Source organism: Mustelus asterias, chromosome 9 (assembly GCF_964213995.1).
Source record: "Mustelus asterias chromosome 9, sMusAst1.hap1.1, whole genome shotgun sequence".
NCBI lineage: Eukaryota > Metazoa > Chordata > Chondrichthyes > Carcharhiniformes > Triakidae > Mustelus > Mustelus asterias.
Genome location: NC_135809.1, coordinates 40,035,953 through 40,053,129, shown reverse-complemented (window position 1 = coordinate 40,053,129; position 17,177 = coordinate 40,035,953). Strand labels below are relative to the sequence as shown.

The window sequence follows — 17,177 nt, the reverse complement described above, 5'->3', positions numbered from 1 at the left end:
TGAACAGAGATTCAGCTGAGCATCAAATTCCCTGTCCTCGCTTGCAGTGGCAGCGGGCCGTGAACGGCCAGTAAGATCATGCCCAAGGTGTCTGCAAAGGGAAATAGATAAGTTAAATGAAGGGGCCAAAATTTGGCAGCTGGAGTATAATGTGGGAAGATGCGAACTTGTCCACTTTAGCAGGAATAATAGAAAAGCAGCATATTATTAAAATGGGGAGAGATTGCAGAACTTTGAGGGACAGAGGTATCTGGGTGGCCCAGTAAATGAATCGCAAAAAGTTAGTACGTAGATAGAGCAAGGATTAGGAAGGCAAATGGAACATTATACTTTATGGGAATAGAGAAGTAGGAAAATGTTCCTACAATTGTACAGAGTGTTGGTGAGACCACATCTGTGATACTGTGTGTAGTTTTGGTGTCCTTATTTAAGAAAGGATATGAGTGTGTAAGAAAAATTTCAGCGAAGCTTCATTCAACTGATACCTGGATGGGGATTTATCTTATGAGGAAATGCTGGATAATCTGGGCCTGCATCCATTGGAGTTTAGAAGAATGAGATGTGAAGGGCAATTCTCCCAAACAAATTCCAATTGTTGAATTCGTGTAAAAACTGGAGTAAATCCCGTTGTTTTTTTCAGCGGAATTTTCAAAATGAATCTCCCATACTCTGTGCACTACAAAGTGCAGTAGCGAGATTCACCTGAAAAATCAGGGGGCGGAGCCTATTCCCGCTGGAGAGGTCGGCGGCATAGCACTGAGCGGGCCACTGCGAATGCTCCATTCTGTCAGCGCCGAGATTGGCACATGCGCAGTAGGCCCACACTGCCAGCCTCCCAATCGCTGGCCAACTCGATCACTGGCCAGCCCGATGACCCCCATGACATCGCTGGCACACAGACCCCTCACAGCCCGATCGCTGGCCCCCCCGGACGTGGCAGCCTCAAACCCCCCCCCCCATCCCCTGCCCCCTTGCCCGCCTCGATCTCTCTCCTCCACCCTCCCCACCCCGGCAGCCCGGATCTCCCAATTTCTCCCTCCCCATCGACAGCCCTGACCCCCCACCTGCCCCAACCTCCCCTGCAGGCCAACCCCCCCACCCTGATGGTCAGCCCCGATCGCTGGCCTCCCACCCTCTGTCATCCAACCCAAAATGCAGAGTGGCAGCAGGACCCCTCACCCCCACTGATCTCCCCCCAGAGGCCCCGCCCTCTTGGCACTACCCGATGCTCAATGGACAGTGCCAAGGTGTCCCTTGGCATTGCCACTTTGCCCCTTGGGCAGTGCCAGGAGTTAGGGTGGCATGCCAAGCTGGAAGTGCCCATGGTGGCAGCCCCCTTGCCCCCAACCTACTGTGGGCCTCGATGGCCTTTCTTCACTCCAGTGGGGTTAGGCCACCAGCTCCCCGCAAGTGGGGAGCTGTTGTAAACTGCTCTGGAATGAACTACTCCTGGCGAGGGGGGAGAAGCTAGCGGGCCCAGAGACATCAGTCCCAGGCCCACTAATTAGATTTAAAATACATTCAAATGAAGATTTGAATAATTTATTTAGCTCCGCGCCACTTTCTGGCACAAAATCCGGCTGCCGGAGACTCCTGGAGGCCGCGGCACCCAGCATGGAGCCTCTAAACAGCCTCCTCTTGAGTGTCCCGGCCTGCTGCAGGCTGGAAGAATCGTCCCTGTGATCTTACTGAAGCATATAATAAGACCCTGAGGGGACTTGACATGATGGATGCTGAAAGGATGTTTTCCCTTGTGGGAAAGACTCGAGTTCAAAGGCACAGCTTAAAAATATTTAAAATGGAGATGAGAAGAAAACTTTTCTCTCAGATGGTCATTAGTCTTTGGAACTCTTTTCCTTGGCGAGCAGGGGAGGCAGGGTCATTGAATATTTTAAAAGCAAAGGTAGATAGATTCTTGACTAACAAGGGAGTCAAAAGTTATCAGGGATAGGTGGAATGTGGAGTTGAGGCCCCAATCAGCCATGATCTTATTGAATGGTGGAGCAGGTTCAAGGGTTTGAATGAGCTACTGCTGCACCTAATTCATATGTTCATATGCACTACACTCTGCATTCTCATAAATTCACAGCAATCTTAATTTAGACTTTATTACTTTCCCCCCTTATGCTGAACCCACCGACTCCCTTACCATTTTATTTTCTGATATTATCTGTCTCTCCCAGTATTCTGGTTGTCTTGGTATTTCCTGTGCTGTACTGTTCTTTGTATTTCTATTTCATATTGCCAGTTGGTTTCCACATACCCCCAAGTTAGTTAAAACCCTCCTTAATAGCTCTAAGAAATCTTCCTGCAAGAAAATTGGTCCCATCTCTTTTTAGATACAACCTTTCAGCCTGTACTGAACAGGAATCTAAAGTCCTCCCTCCTGTGCCATCTTTATAGCCACGCATGTATCTGCTTTATTCTCCCATTTGTATACTCACTTGCACGTGGAACTCGGAGCAGTTTTGAGATTGAGATCTTGTTGCTTATTTCCTACCTAGCTCTCTAAATTCTGACTGCAGCCCACATCCCTGTTTCTACCTATGTCATTAATACTGATGAGGATTGTGACATGCTGGCTGCTCACTCTTCCCCCTCAGGATGCTCTGCAACCATTCAATCATATCCTTAATCTTGGCACTGGGGAGACAACATACCATTTTGGATTCATGTCTGCAGCTGCAGAAAAACCTATCTATTTCCTTGGCTATTGAATCTCTTATCATTATTGCACGTCCAATCTTCCTTGTGCAACCGCTCCCCTGTAGCACAGAACCCCCACCATACAACTAAGCAAACAGTGGTACCATGGACCTGCCTCTGGCTGCACTCCCTTGTTGAACCATTCCTCTCATTAGTATTCAGAACTGAATACTGGTTGGAGACTCCTGCACTGCCTACCTGTTTCTTCTTCACTGTCATGTGGTCACCCATTCCCTCTCTGCCTGCGTACTCTCAAGCTCTGGGTAACCACATCTATAGATATGCTATCCACGATGCTGTCAACCTCATGAATGAACTGCAGTGACACTAGCTGCTGTTCCAGCTCCGAACTCTAGAGTTCAAGGTGCTGCTGGTGACGACACTTCCTGCCCAAGTAGTTATCAAAAACATGGGAAGCATCCTGGATATACCACATGGCAGAGGTTTGCACTTGACATGTCAAAGCTGCCCTGCTGTTCCTCTGTCTATAAAACTTACCACTTAAAAATAAATTCAGCAGCTACTCAATTTCTGAAGGAGTCATATTGGACTTGAAACATTGGCTGTTTCTCTCTCCACAGGTGCTGCCAGACCTGCTGAGTTTTTCCGGAACTTCTGCTGATCTCACTTAAATATGTAGAAGTTCATTTAAATGTTTACTTAACTTATCGAAATAAAGTTTTTAAAAAATTTCTCAGCTCCTTGGATTAACTCCCTAAGTGGTTTGGAGAAAGAAAAACACAGCAACAAACTCACCAGCCAATCAACTTACTGCACTCTTTCCCCCTCCCTCTTCCCCCACCCCGCCCCCCACCTCTCTCTGTCTCTCTCTTCTCCTTCCTCTCCCCTGACCACCTCCACCTCACCCTCCCCCCATTCTCTTTTATCTTGCACTGCATTGCTGCTGTCTTGAATCAGGTCTGTACTCTTCACAATCAAGGCTCACTTCCATGGATGGTCAGATGGCAAGCTGGGCTCTCCAAAACCTGAATGAGCCCTCTCTTTTGCATTCTGTCAATTAGTGACCTTTAATTCTAAAACCTGTCACATGTTTATTCCCAATGGGTTATGGGCTTAAGACCCAGCTGTTCGCCCAATGTTGGGTCCAAACCCCAGAACAAAAATTCAACATGCATTGGTTACATCTAGAAATCCAGAAACTAATGCCAGTGATTTTACATTTACCCTTGGGTACTCTGTTGAAGCTGCCCCAGATTACAGTCAAGTAGAAATTATTGAACTGATGAAAATATTTCCTTTTACTCTGTTAGTGTCACTGTAAAAACTCTTGAAAAGTTGCACAGATTGTCAGTAGAATGTAACTGGGTTTTAATGGTGTATTTCATAACTACTGCCAAAAAAATTATTTCACTCTTCGTAAAATTTTATTTAAAAGTAAAAATTCGATGCATTTTACTTTCTCGTTCACTCTTTGTGAAAGTGCTTCAATGGAATTGATTGCTTGCCCTGCTTAATGAGATCAATTTGCTGAACATGAGGAGAGCCTCTTGACATCCTATCAGATTCATGTTCCGACTTCTGCTTCTTCAGCTTCAGCTTCAGTTGAGTCGGTTTCACGAACTAACATCCATATTCAGCCAACATTTACAAATGTGGCTGACAGTGAGATAATGACCAGATAGTCTGTTCTTGTGATGTTGATTGGGGTTGATATTGGCCAGGACATCAGGGATAACTCCCCTGCTGTTCTTCAAATGGTGCCATAGGATCTTTTACATCCACCTGAACAGGCTGATTGGACCTTGTTTAACATTGCATCTAAAAGATTATACTTCCTACTGTGCAATGCTCTCTTTGTACTGCTGTGGAATGTCAGTCTTAATTTTTATATGCTTAAGCCCTGGCATGGGACTTGAACCTGGAAACTTATGGTTCAGAGCGAGGATACCAACTAAACCACAGATGACAGCAGGAAAGGGGTTTCTATGCCACAGAGATTGTTAGACCTTTGTGGACAGCTTTCTTTGAAGTCAGTGACAAACACATTTGCTTCTGTACAAGAAGGCTAAAAGAGGTCACAAAAAATCATTGGCCAGCAGGATTAAGGAAAATCCCAAGGCTTTTTATACATATATAAAGAGCAAGAGAGTAGCCAGGGAGTGGGTTGGCCCACTCAAGGACAGGGGAGGGAATCTATGCATGGAGCCAGAGGAAATGGGCGATGTATTAAATGAATACTTTGCGTCAGTATTCACCAAAGAGAAGGACTTGGTGGATGATGAATCTGGGAAAGGGTGTGTAGATAGTTTGAGTCATGTTGAGATCAAAAAGGAGGCGGTATTGGGGTTCTTGAGAAACATTAAGGTAGACAAGTCCCCAGGACCTGATGGGATATACCCCAAAATATTGAGAGACGCAAGGGAAGAAATTGCTGGGGCCTTGAGAGAAATCTTTGTATCCTCACCGACTACAGGGGAGATCCCAGAGGATTGGAGAATAGCCAATGTTGTTCCTTTGGTTAAGAAGGGTAGCAAGAATAATCCAGGTAATTACAGGCCGGGGAGCCTTACGCCAGTGGTAGGGAAATTATTGGAGAGGATTCTTTGAGACAGGATTTACTCCCACTTGGAAATAAGTGGATGTTTTAGCGAGACGCAACATGGTTTTGTGAAGGGGAGGTCATGTCTCACTAACTTGATAAAGTTTTTCGAGGAAGTGACGAAGATGATTGATGAGGGTAGGGCAACGGATGTTGTCTACATGGACTTCAGTAAGGTCTTTGACAAGTTTCCTCATGGCGGGCTGGTGCAGAAGGTGAAGTCGTATGGGATCAGAGGTGGGCTGACAAGATGGATACAGAACTGGCTCGATCATAAAAAGGGAACAGCCTTCCCCCTGATCTTGCAGAATCTCACGAGCTGTTCTGTCTGGAGACAATACACATCTCTTTAACCTGTGTTGAATGCTCCCTCCACCCACATTGTCTGTACCTTTAAGACCTGGCTGGTTGTAGAGATTCGCACTCTAATTAGTATTCTGTAACTTGATTTCTGTGTCTGTGCACTGTTTGAGAGCAGATATCCACTCCATCTGACGAAGGAGCAGTGCTCCGAAAGCTTATGGTATTTGCTACCAAATAAACCTGTTGGACTTTAACCTGGTGTTGTGAGACTTCTTACTGTGCTTACCCCAGTCCAACGCCGGCATCTCCACATCATCGATCATAAAAGACAGAGAGTAACAGTGGAAGGATGTGTTTCTGAATGGAGGGCTGTGACAAGTGGTGTTCTTCGGGGATCAGTGCTGGGACCTTTGCTGTTTGTAATATATATAAATGGTTTGGAGGAAAATATAACTGGTTTGATTTGTAAGTTTGCGGACGACACAAAGGTTGATGGATTTGCGGACAGTGATGAGGACCATCAGAGGATACAGCTGGATATAGATCAGTTGGTGGCTTGGGCGGAGAGATGGCAGATGGAGTTTAATCCAGACAAATGTGAGGTAATGCATTTTGGAAGATCTAATAAAGATAGGAAATATACAGTAAATGGCAGAACCCTTAAGAGTATGGATAGGCAGAGGGATCTGAGTGTACAGGTGCAGAGGTCACTGAAAGTGGCAACTCAGGTGGAGAAGATAGTCAAGAAGGCATGTGGCATGCTTGCCTTCATCGGCTGGAGCATTGAGTTTAAAAATTGGTAAGTCACGTTACAGCTTTATAGAACCTTAGTTAGGCCGCACTTAGAATATAGTGTTCAATTCTGGTCGCCACACTACCAGAAGGATGTGGAGGCTTGGGAGAGGGTACAGAAGAGATTTACCAGGATGTTGCCTGGCATGGAGAGATTAGCTATGAGGAAAGATTGGAGAAATTTGGTTTGTTCTCACTGGAACAACGGAGGTTGAGGGGCGACCAGATAGAAGTCTACAAGATTATGAGGGGCATGGACAGAGTGGATAGTCAGAAGCTTTTTCCCAGGGTGGAAGAGTCAATTACTAGGGGGCATAGGTTTAAGGTACGAGGGACAAGGTTTAAAGGAGATGTACGAGGCATGTTTTTTACACCGAGGGTGGTGGGTGCCTGGAACTTGCTGCCGGGGGAGGTAGTGGAAGCAGATACGACAGTGAGTTTTAAGGGGCATCTGGACAAATACATGAATAGGATGGGAATAGAGGGATATGGTCCCCAGAAGGGTAGGGGTTTTAGATCAGTCGGGCAGCATGGTCGGTGCAGGCTTGGAGGGCCGATGGGCCTGTTTCTGTGCTGTAATTTTCTTTGTTGTTTGTTCTCTGCTGAATGCAACATCCAGGTCTGTGTGTAACTGAAAAATGCTTAATTCTATTACTTTATAGTTACTTTTTCATATTAATGTACATTAATTCCTGTTAAATTCTCAGTGTTTGTTTATTTTCTAAAATGTTGCAGTTTGGCACACTTTGTAAATGCACTTCATAATACGGCGCTGAGCCTCACACCACAGGTCCAGACTCACTCCCTGGTCTGTTCTGAATTTGTTGATTTCTCATACACTGATGATGATACATTTGACTTCGATTTCCCTCAGCTACAATGGAGAAAATCAGTCAGGGTTATAACTCATGATTGATTACTGGAAGTTGCTGATTTAGACAGGACTTCGTTAAGTTCCAATATGTATTGTGATTGATAGTTAGTCTAAGCTCATGCAATAATGGCCATAAGAGTAAACTAACCTAAAGACTGCCATCATCTGCCATCATCTGCCATATCTAACTGTAAGTTGCTTCCTCATAGAACAGTAAAGAGAAAAGGGAAAGGAAATTGTGGGAAGGAGCAATTGCTTTTAATTGTTTTATTTTATTTTGTAGACACTGCAAACAAAGTCCTTTTGGCGCTTTTCACTGGTGAAATGCTTCTTAAGATGTACAGTCTTGGACTTCAAGCTTATTTTGTATCACTCTTTAACCGTTTTGACTGTTTCATTGTCTGTGGGGGAATCCTTGAGACTATTCTAGTGGAGACCAAGATCATGTCCCCACTTGGTATTTCAGTGCTCCGCTGTGTGCGACTTCTGAGGATATTTAAAATTACAAGGTAATAAATTATTTTTTCACTTTATGATATTTACATTTTAATATAGCAAATGAATTGTATGCACACCTGTAAGAGTAAGAATACAATTATATCAAGGAGTCAAATGGATTGACTTGGTCACTTATAAATTCTGTACTAATGAATAATTCAACATCATTAATTGGATATAATTCATAATATATTAAATTTGAAATTAATCTGGGAAATCATTAGGTAAGATTAATACAGATAACCAAAACGACCTCAGTGGTGCATTGAGCAGAAGTCAAACAACATAAATGTTTATTATTTTGTTGTAAAATATAACATTTCTATAAGTTTAGAACATCTATTTTTGAACAGATTAATTAAACTCTCAAGTACAATTGCATTAATTAGAGAGGGACATAACATGCTCTGCATTAAAATATGAAATTTTGGAATAGCATTCTCAAGTGTGGCATAAATATTTGGAAACCATATAAATTGAGTATAAAACAATAAAGCTGTTGGAGAATTAATTTCCACAAAGGAACTAATTTTATTTTAAGCAAGATTTAGGGATTGGTTGATGGTGTGGAAGAAAAGCATTCTCCTTTTCTCTGTGATAAAATTTGAATGCAACCCAAATTAATAGGGTGAAACTCTTGTCCCATTCATGAGAGAGCTTGATGATGCAGTGGGTGACTGTCCTTTTCAAGTCTGCCTATACACTTTAAAAAATAACAATATTAGTTAGCTACAGCAAAAGAAATATGTCAAATTCAGTCTGGAATAATTAATATAATAAAATACTTAAGAATATCCATCCTGAAATTTGTGAATAAGTGCATAATTAACTTCTTTGTTTCTACCTTTAGATATTGGAATTCCTTGAGTAATCTGGTAGCTTCCCTTTTGAATTCAGTTCGTTCAATTGCTTCTTTGTTGCTGCTCCTCTTCCTTTTTATCATCATTTTTTCACTCTTGGGCATGCAACTTTTTGGAGGAAAGTTCAATTTTGATGAGATGGAAACAAAACGGAGTACATTTGATAACTTTCCTCAGTCCCTTCTCACTGTCTTCCAGGTATGTAATGGTTATTTTCAACAATATATACTTAGTCAAAGCATTGAACCTGGTTACAACCTTGTAACTACATTGTTAGCACATTGAAATCCAAATAAATAAACCTCTTTAAATCTATAATGCTATTGAATTATTAAGTCCCAACAGCTAATGGCTTATTTTTCCCTGAATCCTCCATCCTTTATTATAAGTTATTTGTCCTAAACATGAAGTACTTTACATGGTTGTGCTCAGTGATTTGTTTACCTTTCAGGATTATAAATTATATAATGGCATTCCTTTAGAGATTCTCCCATTTTGCTATCAGAGCTCCAGCTTGAAGGAAGCATTATGCCCAGCACAGAGTCCACATGGGAGGGTGAGCCTCCTCAACGTGATAGAGCAAGGATGCCTCAGGATGCTCAGGCTTTTGTAATATGACATTTGCAGCCTTCTGGAAGAAGACCTCCTTCCAAGAGGGCAAAGTGGGCATACATTACCAGAGGCTGCAAATGAAATTACAGCCCTGAATTTCTTCACCTCTGGGTCCTTCCAGAAAACTATTGGTGACACAAGATCTCTCAATATGCTGCCTATAAGGCATTTGAAAAGGTCCCACAACAAAGGAAAGTAAAACCTCATGGTGTAGGGAGTAAATATTGGCATGTATAGAAAATTGGTGAACCAAAAGGGAAACAGAGAGTAGGCATAAATGAGTCATTTTCTAGTTTGCAAGATGGAGTGAGTGGGGTGCATAGAGATTAATGCTAGGCCTGAACATTTTACCATTTATATTAATGACTTGGATGAAGGGACTAAAGGTATGGTATGATACAAAGATAGGTAGGAAAGTAAGTTGTGAAGCGGACATAAGGAGGTGACAAAGGGATGTAGATAAATTAAATGAGTGGGCAAAGATCTGGCAAATGGAGCAAATGCAGGAAAATATGAAATATGGCAGGAAGAATAAAAATGAAGCATATTATCTAAAGGCTGAGAAATTGCAGAGCTCTGAGATACAGTGGAATCTGGATGTCCTAGTTCCTGATTACCAGAGGTTAGTATGCAAGTACAGCAAATAATTACAAAAGCTAGTAGAATGCTCTTGGTTATTATGAGGGGAATTGAATACAAAAGTTGGCCAGGATTCTCCCAAAAAAATTCTAAGTTCTATGTGCGGCAAAACGTCAGTAATTCCCCCCGTTTTTTTAGAGAACTTACCAGAGCGAATCTCCGACACTCTAAGCACTGCAGAGTGCCTCAGCGGGGTTCACTCTGGAAAATAGGGGCGGGGCCTATTCCCACCTGAGTGGCCGGCAGCATAGTGCTGAGCGGGCCATTGCGCAAGCACTAATCTATCAGTGTGGAGATCGGCGCATGCACACTGGCCACCCCATCGTTAGCCTCCTGATCACTGGCCTTCCCGATTGCTGGCCAGTCCTGCAACCCCCTTGATTGTTGGCCTTCCAAACCCCAACCCCCCAACCCAGATCGCTGACCTCCCGGATCTCCCTGGGCCAGCCCTATGTACCCCCCAGTGGGAAGTGCCAATTTGCCCCTTAGGCAGTGCCAGGGTACCAGGCTGGCACTGCCCGAGAGGCACCCCCTACCCTCGACCTCCTGGAGGGACCCCAATGGCCTCTGATCACTCCAGCGGAGTCGGACGCCCGTTCCCCATTAATGGGGAGCAGCTGTAAATGCCGCTGGAGGGAACCATTCCCGGCGGGGGTGGGAAGACACTAGTCGGCCCGGAGACTACCATCCTGTGCCTGCTAATCATATGGAAATTTAAATTTCCGTGTGATAATCAAAATCGGCGTGAAGCTGATGACACTAAAAAACTTACCCTGGGAGATGTATGGAGGCCGAGACACCCAGTGTGAATCCCGCAAAATGGCTGCCACTGATGTCTCCCTGCCAGCTTCGTTACTCGAGCAGCACAGTGGGCTGGGAGAATCGCCCCCATTATGTTTCAGTGAAACAGGGCCTGGAGTACTGTGTACAGCATTGGTCTCCTTATTTAAGGAAGGATGTAAGTGGGTTGCAAGCCATTCAGAGAAGGTTTACCAGATTCACACCAGGAATGGGATGGTTGTCTTATGAGGAAAGATTGGACAGGCTTGGGTTGTATCCTCTGGAGTTTAGAAGAGTAAGAGGCAACTTGATTGAAACATATTTGATCCTGAGGGGTCTTGACAGGGACAAATGTGAAAAGGATGTTTTCTCTTGTGGATGAATCTAGAATTAGGGGTCACATTTTAAAAATAAGGGATCATCCATTCAAAACTGAGATGAGGAGAATTGTTTCTCTGAGGGCATGAGTCTTTGGAACTCCTTTGCTCAAAAGGTGGTAGAAGCAGAATCTGAATATTTTTAAGGCAGAGGTAGATACATTCTTGATAAGCAAGGGAGTGAAAGGTTATCGGGCATAAGTGGGAATGTAGAATTCTCTCACAAGGAGGATATTGGCTGACATCAGGTGTAGCCTCATTTAATTCCTGTTTTCATTTAACATGTTGCTGTTGGAATCAGATTCAATACTCATGAATGGTGTTTCCAGTGCTTTGAAGAATTGCACGGTTCATGTAATTATTTGTGAACCGTGCTTAGCAGTGATCGTTGCAAACAGTAACAGCATCTATCTTTTCACTCAGGAGAGGCTTGTCATAATCTTTCCTCTCAAACACCTTGTTTTGCCAATTCATCTGCTCAAAAATTCCCAACAGGAGAGATTACATGATATGCCTTAACCTTAACAATCTAGCATTCCCGTCCTTGGGGAATTTGGAAAATGTATTTAGTAAGGGTGCTGATGGTAGAGGTTTTCTGTCTACTGAAACAAAGGGGGCGATTCTCCCAAAAGTGCTGAATTGTTGGGAAAACTTCTAGATCACGACTGTTTTCTCAGTTCAATTTCACACGCGAATCTCCCCACTCTCTGCACTGCAGAGGTCCGAATAATGAATCTCATTAAAAACCAGGGGGGCGGGGCCTATTCGCACCAGAGTCTGACAATTCTGGAACTCTATGGATGCACAGTGGTCCCAATTTGTCAGTCTCCCTGTTTGCTGACCAGCTCAATTGCTGGCCAGCCCGGGACTCCTGCAGTGCTGCCCCTCCAGCTCCCCCCATGGCCCAATCGTGGCCCCCACAACAATTCCTGGGCCAGCCCTGATCCCCTTCCCCCCGCCCCGAAGCGCCCCGATGTCCAGCCCAACCCCCCCAGTAGTGGCGATCCCCCCACCCCCCCTCACCCCAGTAGACCCCCCACCCACCTGACACCCCCCCCCCCAGGGGTCAGACACTCCCCCGTCAGACCAGCAACCCCCCCCACCCCAGCCCGCCCCAATCGCTGCCCTCCCTCCATCCCAGACCAATCGCCGTACAGAGTGGCCCCACCCCCACCAATCAACCTTAGGCCCCACCCACTATAGGTCCCGCCCCCTTGGCACTGCCCGATGCCCAGTGGGCAGTGCCAAGGTGCCCCCTGGACATGGGCACTTTGCCCCTTTGGCAGTGCCAAGGGTCACAGGCTGGCACTGCCAGAGTGCCCATGCCCAGGGACACCACACCCCCACCTTATGACCTCCTGGGGGGCCTTTATTGCCCGCCCCTTCATTCTGGCGGTGTCTCCACTAGTTCCCCAAACGTGGGGAGCTACTCTAAACCCCGCCGGAATAAAGTACTCCTGGTGGGGTGGGAGATTCAATCGGGACTGGCAAGTTTCCGATAATGACATTTAAAATACATTTAAAATACATTTTAAAAAGATTCAAATGACTTACCTGCCTTCCCGCCAGTTTCCAGCGTGGTCTGACCGGCGACTGTTCGCCGGCTCTGGGAGATGCGCATGCGTTCCCGGCGCATGTGCAAATCCCAGAACAAGGCCGGCAATGCGCATCTCCCACCCCGACTTGCATGAAATGGGAGAATCGCCCCCAAAATCTCTAGTTTCCTACAATGGCTGGATGTCAGTGAAGCTATTGCAAACATACATGCTGTCCGAGTGTATATCTACAGGTGACAGAAACTTATCAGGGTGACTAACCACGTAAGCCACACCTGCCAATTTGGCTGCTTGAGCACTCATTCCACTAGGTAGCTTTAAAGCTAATTCACCGAGAGGTATTCCTCTACATATATTCCACATCCTGTTATTCTATCATTGTCCTCCACCAGAGAGGACCCGTCAACAAAAATATTCAAAGCCTGTTTTATGGCTTATTTTTGTGCAGGTATGTCAGATATATTACTTGAACCAGCAGAATTGGAAATCAGGGACCTCCCCCCTGTTGTTTTGGAACAAATGGTCCCTTGGGATCATTTGTTTCGATAATTTGATACTCATGAGGCTCACCACTGTAATTTAAATTGTCAGCTAAAAATGTGGTCAGTTTTGTTTGTTTAACCCCAATGTCCGGAATTCTCCCAAAAAAATTCGATGTGCTGAATTTGCGGGAAAACTGGAATAATTCACGCTGGTTTTTTCAGTGGGAGTTCACACTAGAATTTTCCACACTCTGTGCACCGGTGGTCACCAGCATGATTATAACTAAATTTCAGGGGGGGGGGGGGGGGGGCCTATACCCGCCCGGGAGGCTGAAAACAACAGGCCTCTGTACATGCACAGTGGCCCCGCTCTGTCAGCCTCCCATTTATTGGCTGCCTCGATCGCTGGCCAGCTCGGGACCCCTCAGTGCTGTCCCCCCGCCCCCACTACGGCCTGATTGCGGCCCCCCCCAACCATTCCCAGACCAGCCCCGAACCACCGCCCCTGTCCCGGACAGCCACGATCTGCAGACCCCCCCCCCCCCGCAGCACAGTCACCCCTGCAGCCCACCCCCGATCACTGGCCTCCCTCCTGCACCCATCAATCCCAATGCAGAGTGGCAGCAGGACTCCTCACCCCCACTGATTGCCCCCTAAGCCCTGCCCCCTCAGGCCCCGCCCCCTTGGTACAGCCCCATGCCCGGTGGGCAGTGCCAAGCTGCCCCCTGGGCATGGGCACTTTGTCCCAAGTATGAGAAGCAGGCAACAACAACCTGCTTCTCATACTTCTGAGAGACAGGGGAGGGCGACACCCACATGCAAATGTAAATTCAAGTCAAGCAAGCACAACCAGGCTTTGAACAGGGAGCTTTTAATTTCCTTACCTCTCACCATCTCTGTAGAGTATCCAGCTGGACACTGTGTTATGTGACTGTTGTTACCATTAAATTCTTATTGCTCACAAACATCAATGTCCAGGGTGCTCAGATGGTTTCAACTTGATAAATGGCTGTGGACAGACATCTGGGGTGTAAATCTTAATTAGTCAGGCATTTGGGCTCATAGAGTGGTTCACTATGAGGTGATTGGGATTGGAGTGATGCACACAGACTCTGTGGGAGTGGAGGGCATGGCAAGCTAACTGAAAAAGCATTGAATCGGGCCCTCCTGCCCCCACGTTCCTAATGTCAACCTGCTTGTCCCAGCCCTCTGGCTGCCCGGGATCTGCATCTGAGTCAACGTTGGTGTCCTCTTCTGATCCAGGTGCATCAGCCACCTTGTCCTCCTGGTCCAGAGGTCCACCTCTGGAGAGAGCACGATTATGGAGAGCTCAGCAGACAACTACGATGAGCGACATTTGTTTGGGAAGATACTGCAGGGCATCCTGGATCGGTCGAGGCACCAGAACCTTATCTTCAGCAGCCCAATAGTCTACTCCACCACGGCCCTTGTGGATACATTGCAGTTGTTGCATCTCTCCTCTGCCTCTGTCCTCAGGCACCTGACAGGTGTCATCAATCACCTCTTCAGCGAATGCCCATTGTCACCAATCAGCTATCTTTTGAGGCGAGCTGAACCAGCAAAGACCCTTGGCACTTGTGAGTACCGTAGTATGTAGGCATCATGAGAGTTGCCCGAGGACCTTGCATAGAGCTGTAGAATCCTGTTGTCACAGACTCTCTGAAAGTTCATTGAGTGGAAACCCTCCCTGGTCACAAATGTGCCTGACTGGTTGGCTGGTGCCTTGGTGCTCACATGGATGCAATCTATGGCACCCTGCATGCAAGGGAAACCTGCAATGGTGGCAAAGCCTCTGGCCTGCTCAACCTGGTTGACGTGGTCCTTCCTGAAATGAATTCATGTTCTAATATGCCTGAACAAAGCTTAAGTCACCAGCTTGACATAGCTGTTTGTAGCTGACTGCGAGACTCCGCAAAGATCACCTACTGTGCCCTGGAATGATCCAGAGGCATAAGAGTTTCATGACAGAGTGACCACTGGGTATCCACCCACACAATTGGAGGCTATCTCCAGACCAACCATCTGGCAAATGCTCGTCATGACTTTTCTTGAAAGACATAACTATCTGCGGCATGGACCTTGTTCATGTTCAAGTGGTTTGAATGCTGCCTGTACCCTGGCAACTGAGTAGTAACGTCTTCTGTGGGGGCATACTTCTTGTCCTTCCTGCTGTCCCTCATGATCCAGTGCCTGCTCCTCTGCCAAGCCTCCTCCCTCTTTGTTCCCTATCCTCCTCCTCAGAGGAGGAGGTGCTCCTGCTGAGTAAACAATACCGACTTGCGTGTTGAGCCCAATACAGAAATCACTCTCTCAAAGCTACAAAAACACCAACTTAACTCACTCCCTGAAACTCCCAACTTCTCATCCAGCATCTGCCCCATTCCCCTGTTATCCTGCCCTTGCATCCAAAAAATTGAAAAACAGTTGGGCTGCCTGCCCATGTTTCCTGTGCTCCCAGACTGGGACTATACTCATTGGAATTCAGAAGAATGAGGGGAGATTTTATAGAAATATATAAGATTATGAAGGGAATAGATAAGATAGAATCAGGGAGGTTGTTTCCACTGGCAGGTGAATCTAGAACTAGGCGGCATGGCCTCAAAATAAGGGGGAGCAGATTTAGGACTGAGTTGAGGAGGAACTTCTTCACACAAAGGGTTGTTAATCTTGGAATTCCCTGCCCAGTGAAGCAGTTGAGGTTACCTCATTGAATGTTTTTAAGGCAAGGATAGATACATTTTTGAACAGTAAAGGAATTAAGGGTTATGGTGAGCAGACGGGCAAGTGGAGCTGAGTCCACAAAAAGATCAGCCATGATCTTATTGAATGGCGGAGCAGGTTCGAGGGGCCAGATGGCCTACTCTTGCTCCTAGTTCTTATGTTCTTATGTAAATGCTACTCACTACTTATGTAGAGGGGGTACAGCAGAAGGCAGGTAACTACAGACTGTTAGTTATGGGAAAATTATTGGAGTTTATCATCAGATACATAATGACTGAGCATCTGGACAAGTTGATGAGAGTTAACATAGAGTTGTGAAAGACAAAACATACCTGACTAACCTCGTTCAGTCTTTTGAGTGGATCATTACGTAATGGATAGGAGATTGTCAATGATGTTGTCTGTATGGACTTTCAAAAGGCATTTGATAAAACTTCATGCAAAAAAAATTATTAGTAAAAAGAAAAGTACACAGAATTGGAGGAAACTTTGTGACATGCTTGAGAGACATTATTTGGTACAATCCAGTTCATAGAATCCCTACAGTGCAGAAGGAGGCCTTTTCGGCCCCTCAAGTCTGCACCAACTCTTTGATAGAGTATCATACTCAGGCCCTGTGCACCGCTTTATCCCCATAACCTCACACATTTACCATGACTAATTCATCCAACCTACGCATCTTGGGACACTAAGGGGCAATTCACCATGGCCAATCCACCTAACCTGTAAAGCTTTGGGCTGTGGGAGGAAACCGGAGCACCTGGAGGAAACCCACACAGACATTGGGAGAATGTGCAAACTCCACACAGACAGTCACCCAAGGCCGGAATTGAATCTGGGTCCCTGGCGCTGTGAGGCAGCAGTACTAACCACTCTGCCACCATGCCACCCTTAACTCCAGTTAGGGATCAGTAACCTTTTGTTTAAGTTAGACAAAGTTTGAGTTCACAGGTAATTACTTGTTAAGAAAATAAAGACACAAGATTCCAGAGTTTTTGAACAAACAAAATAAACTTTGCTCTACAAAGTCAGAAAAGTCAAACAATTTACAACATCTGTCTTATACTCTAACATTCAGAATTAACAAGAGGTACCTATGAATTAACAGGTAAATTGATCAAACACACCACTTTGCCTTATATATGGCAGGTGTGACCAAGACAGATCCCTCAAATTTCTCAGCAAATCTGCAGACATCATTATCCATTCTGAGTTAATCAATCTTGTTAAAATTTTTATCTTCCTCACAAAGGATTCTAAGTCTCCACTTTCAAAGATCTAGGCTCTGAATTCCCTCAAAGCTACTCTGACCAAAATTGCCTCAATATCTGCTCCCTTCATAGTGTTTCAATTTCATCTCCCTTATTACGTTCCTCTGGATTCTTGAGACAGCACT

General features: G+C 45.5%; 1 protein-coding gene across 1 annotated transcript in view; it reads left to right on the top strand.

The window, feature by feature from the left end:
• Positions 1-17,177, top strand: part of LOC144498638 (voltage-dependent L-type calcium channel subunit alpha-1C-like) — a 1,025,631-nt gene that overhangs the window by 621,895 nt on the left and 386,559 nt on the right. The window contains exons 13-14 of the mRNA XM_078220060.1: positions 7,519-7,744; positions 8,584-8,791. Coding sequence (XP_078076186.1) covers positions 7,519-7,744; positions 8,584-8,791 — 434 coding nt within the window. The remainder of the gene's footprint in view (positions 1-7,518; positions 7,745-8,583; positions 8,792-17,177) is intronic.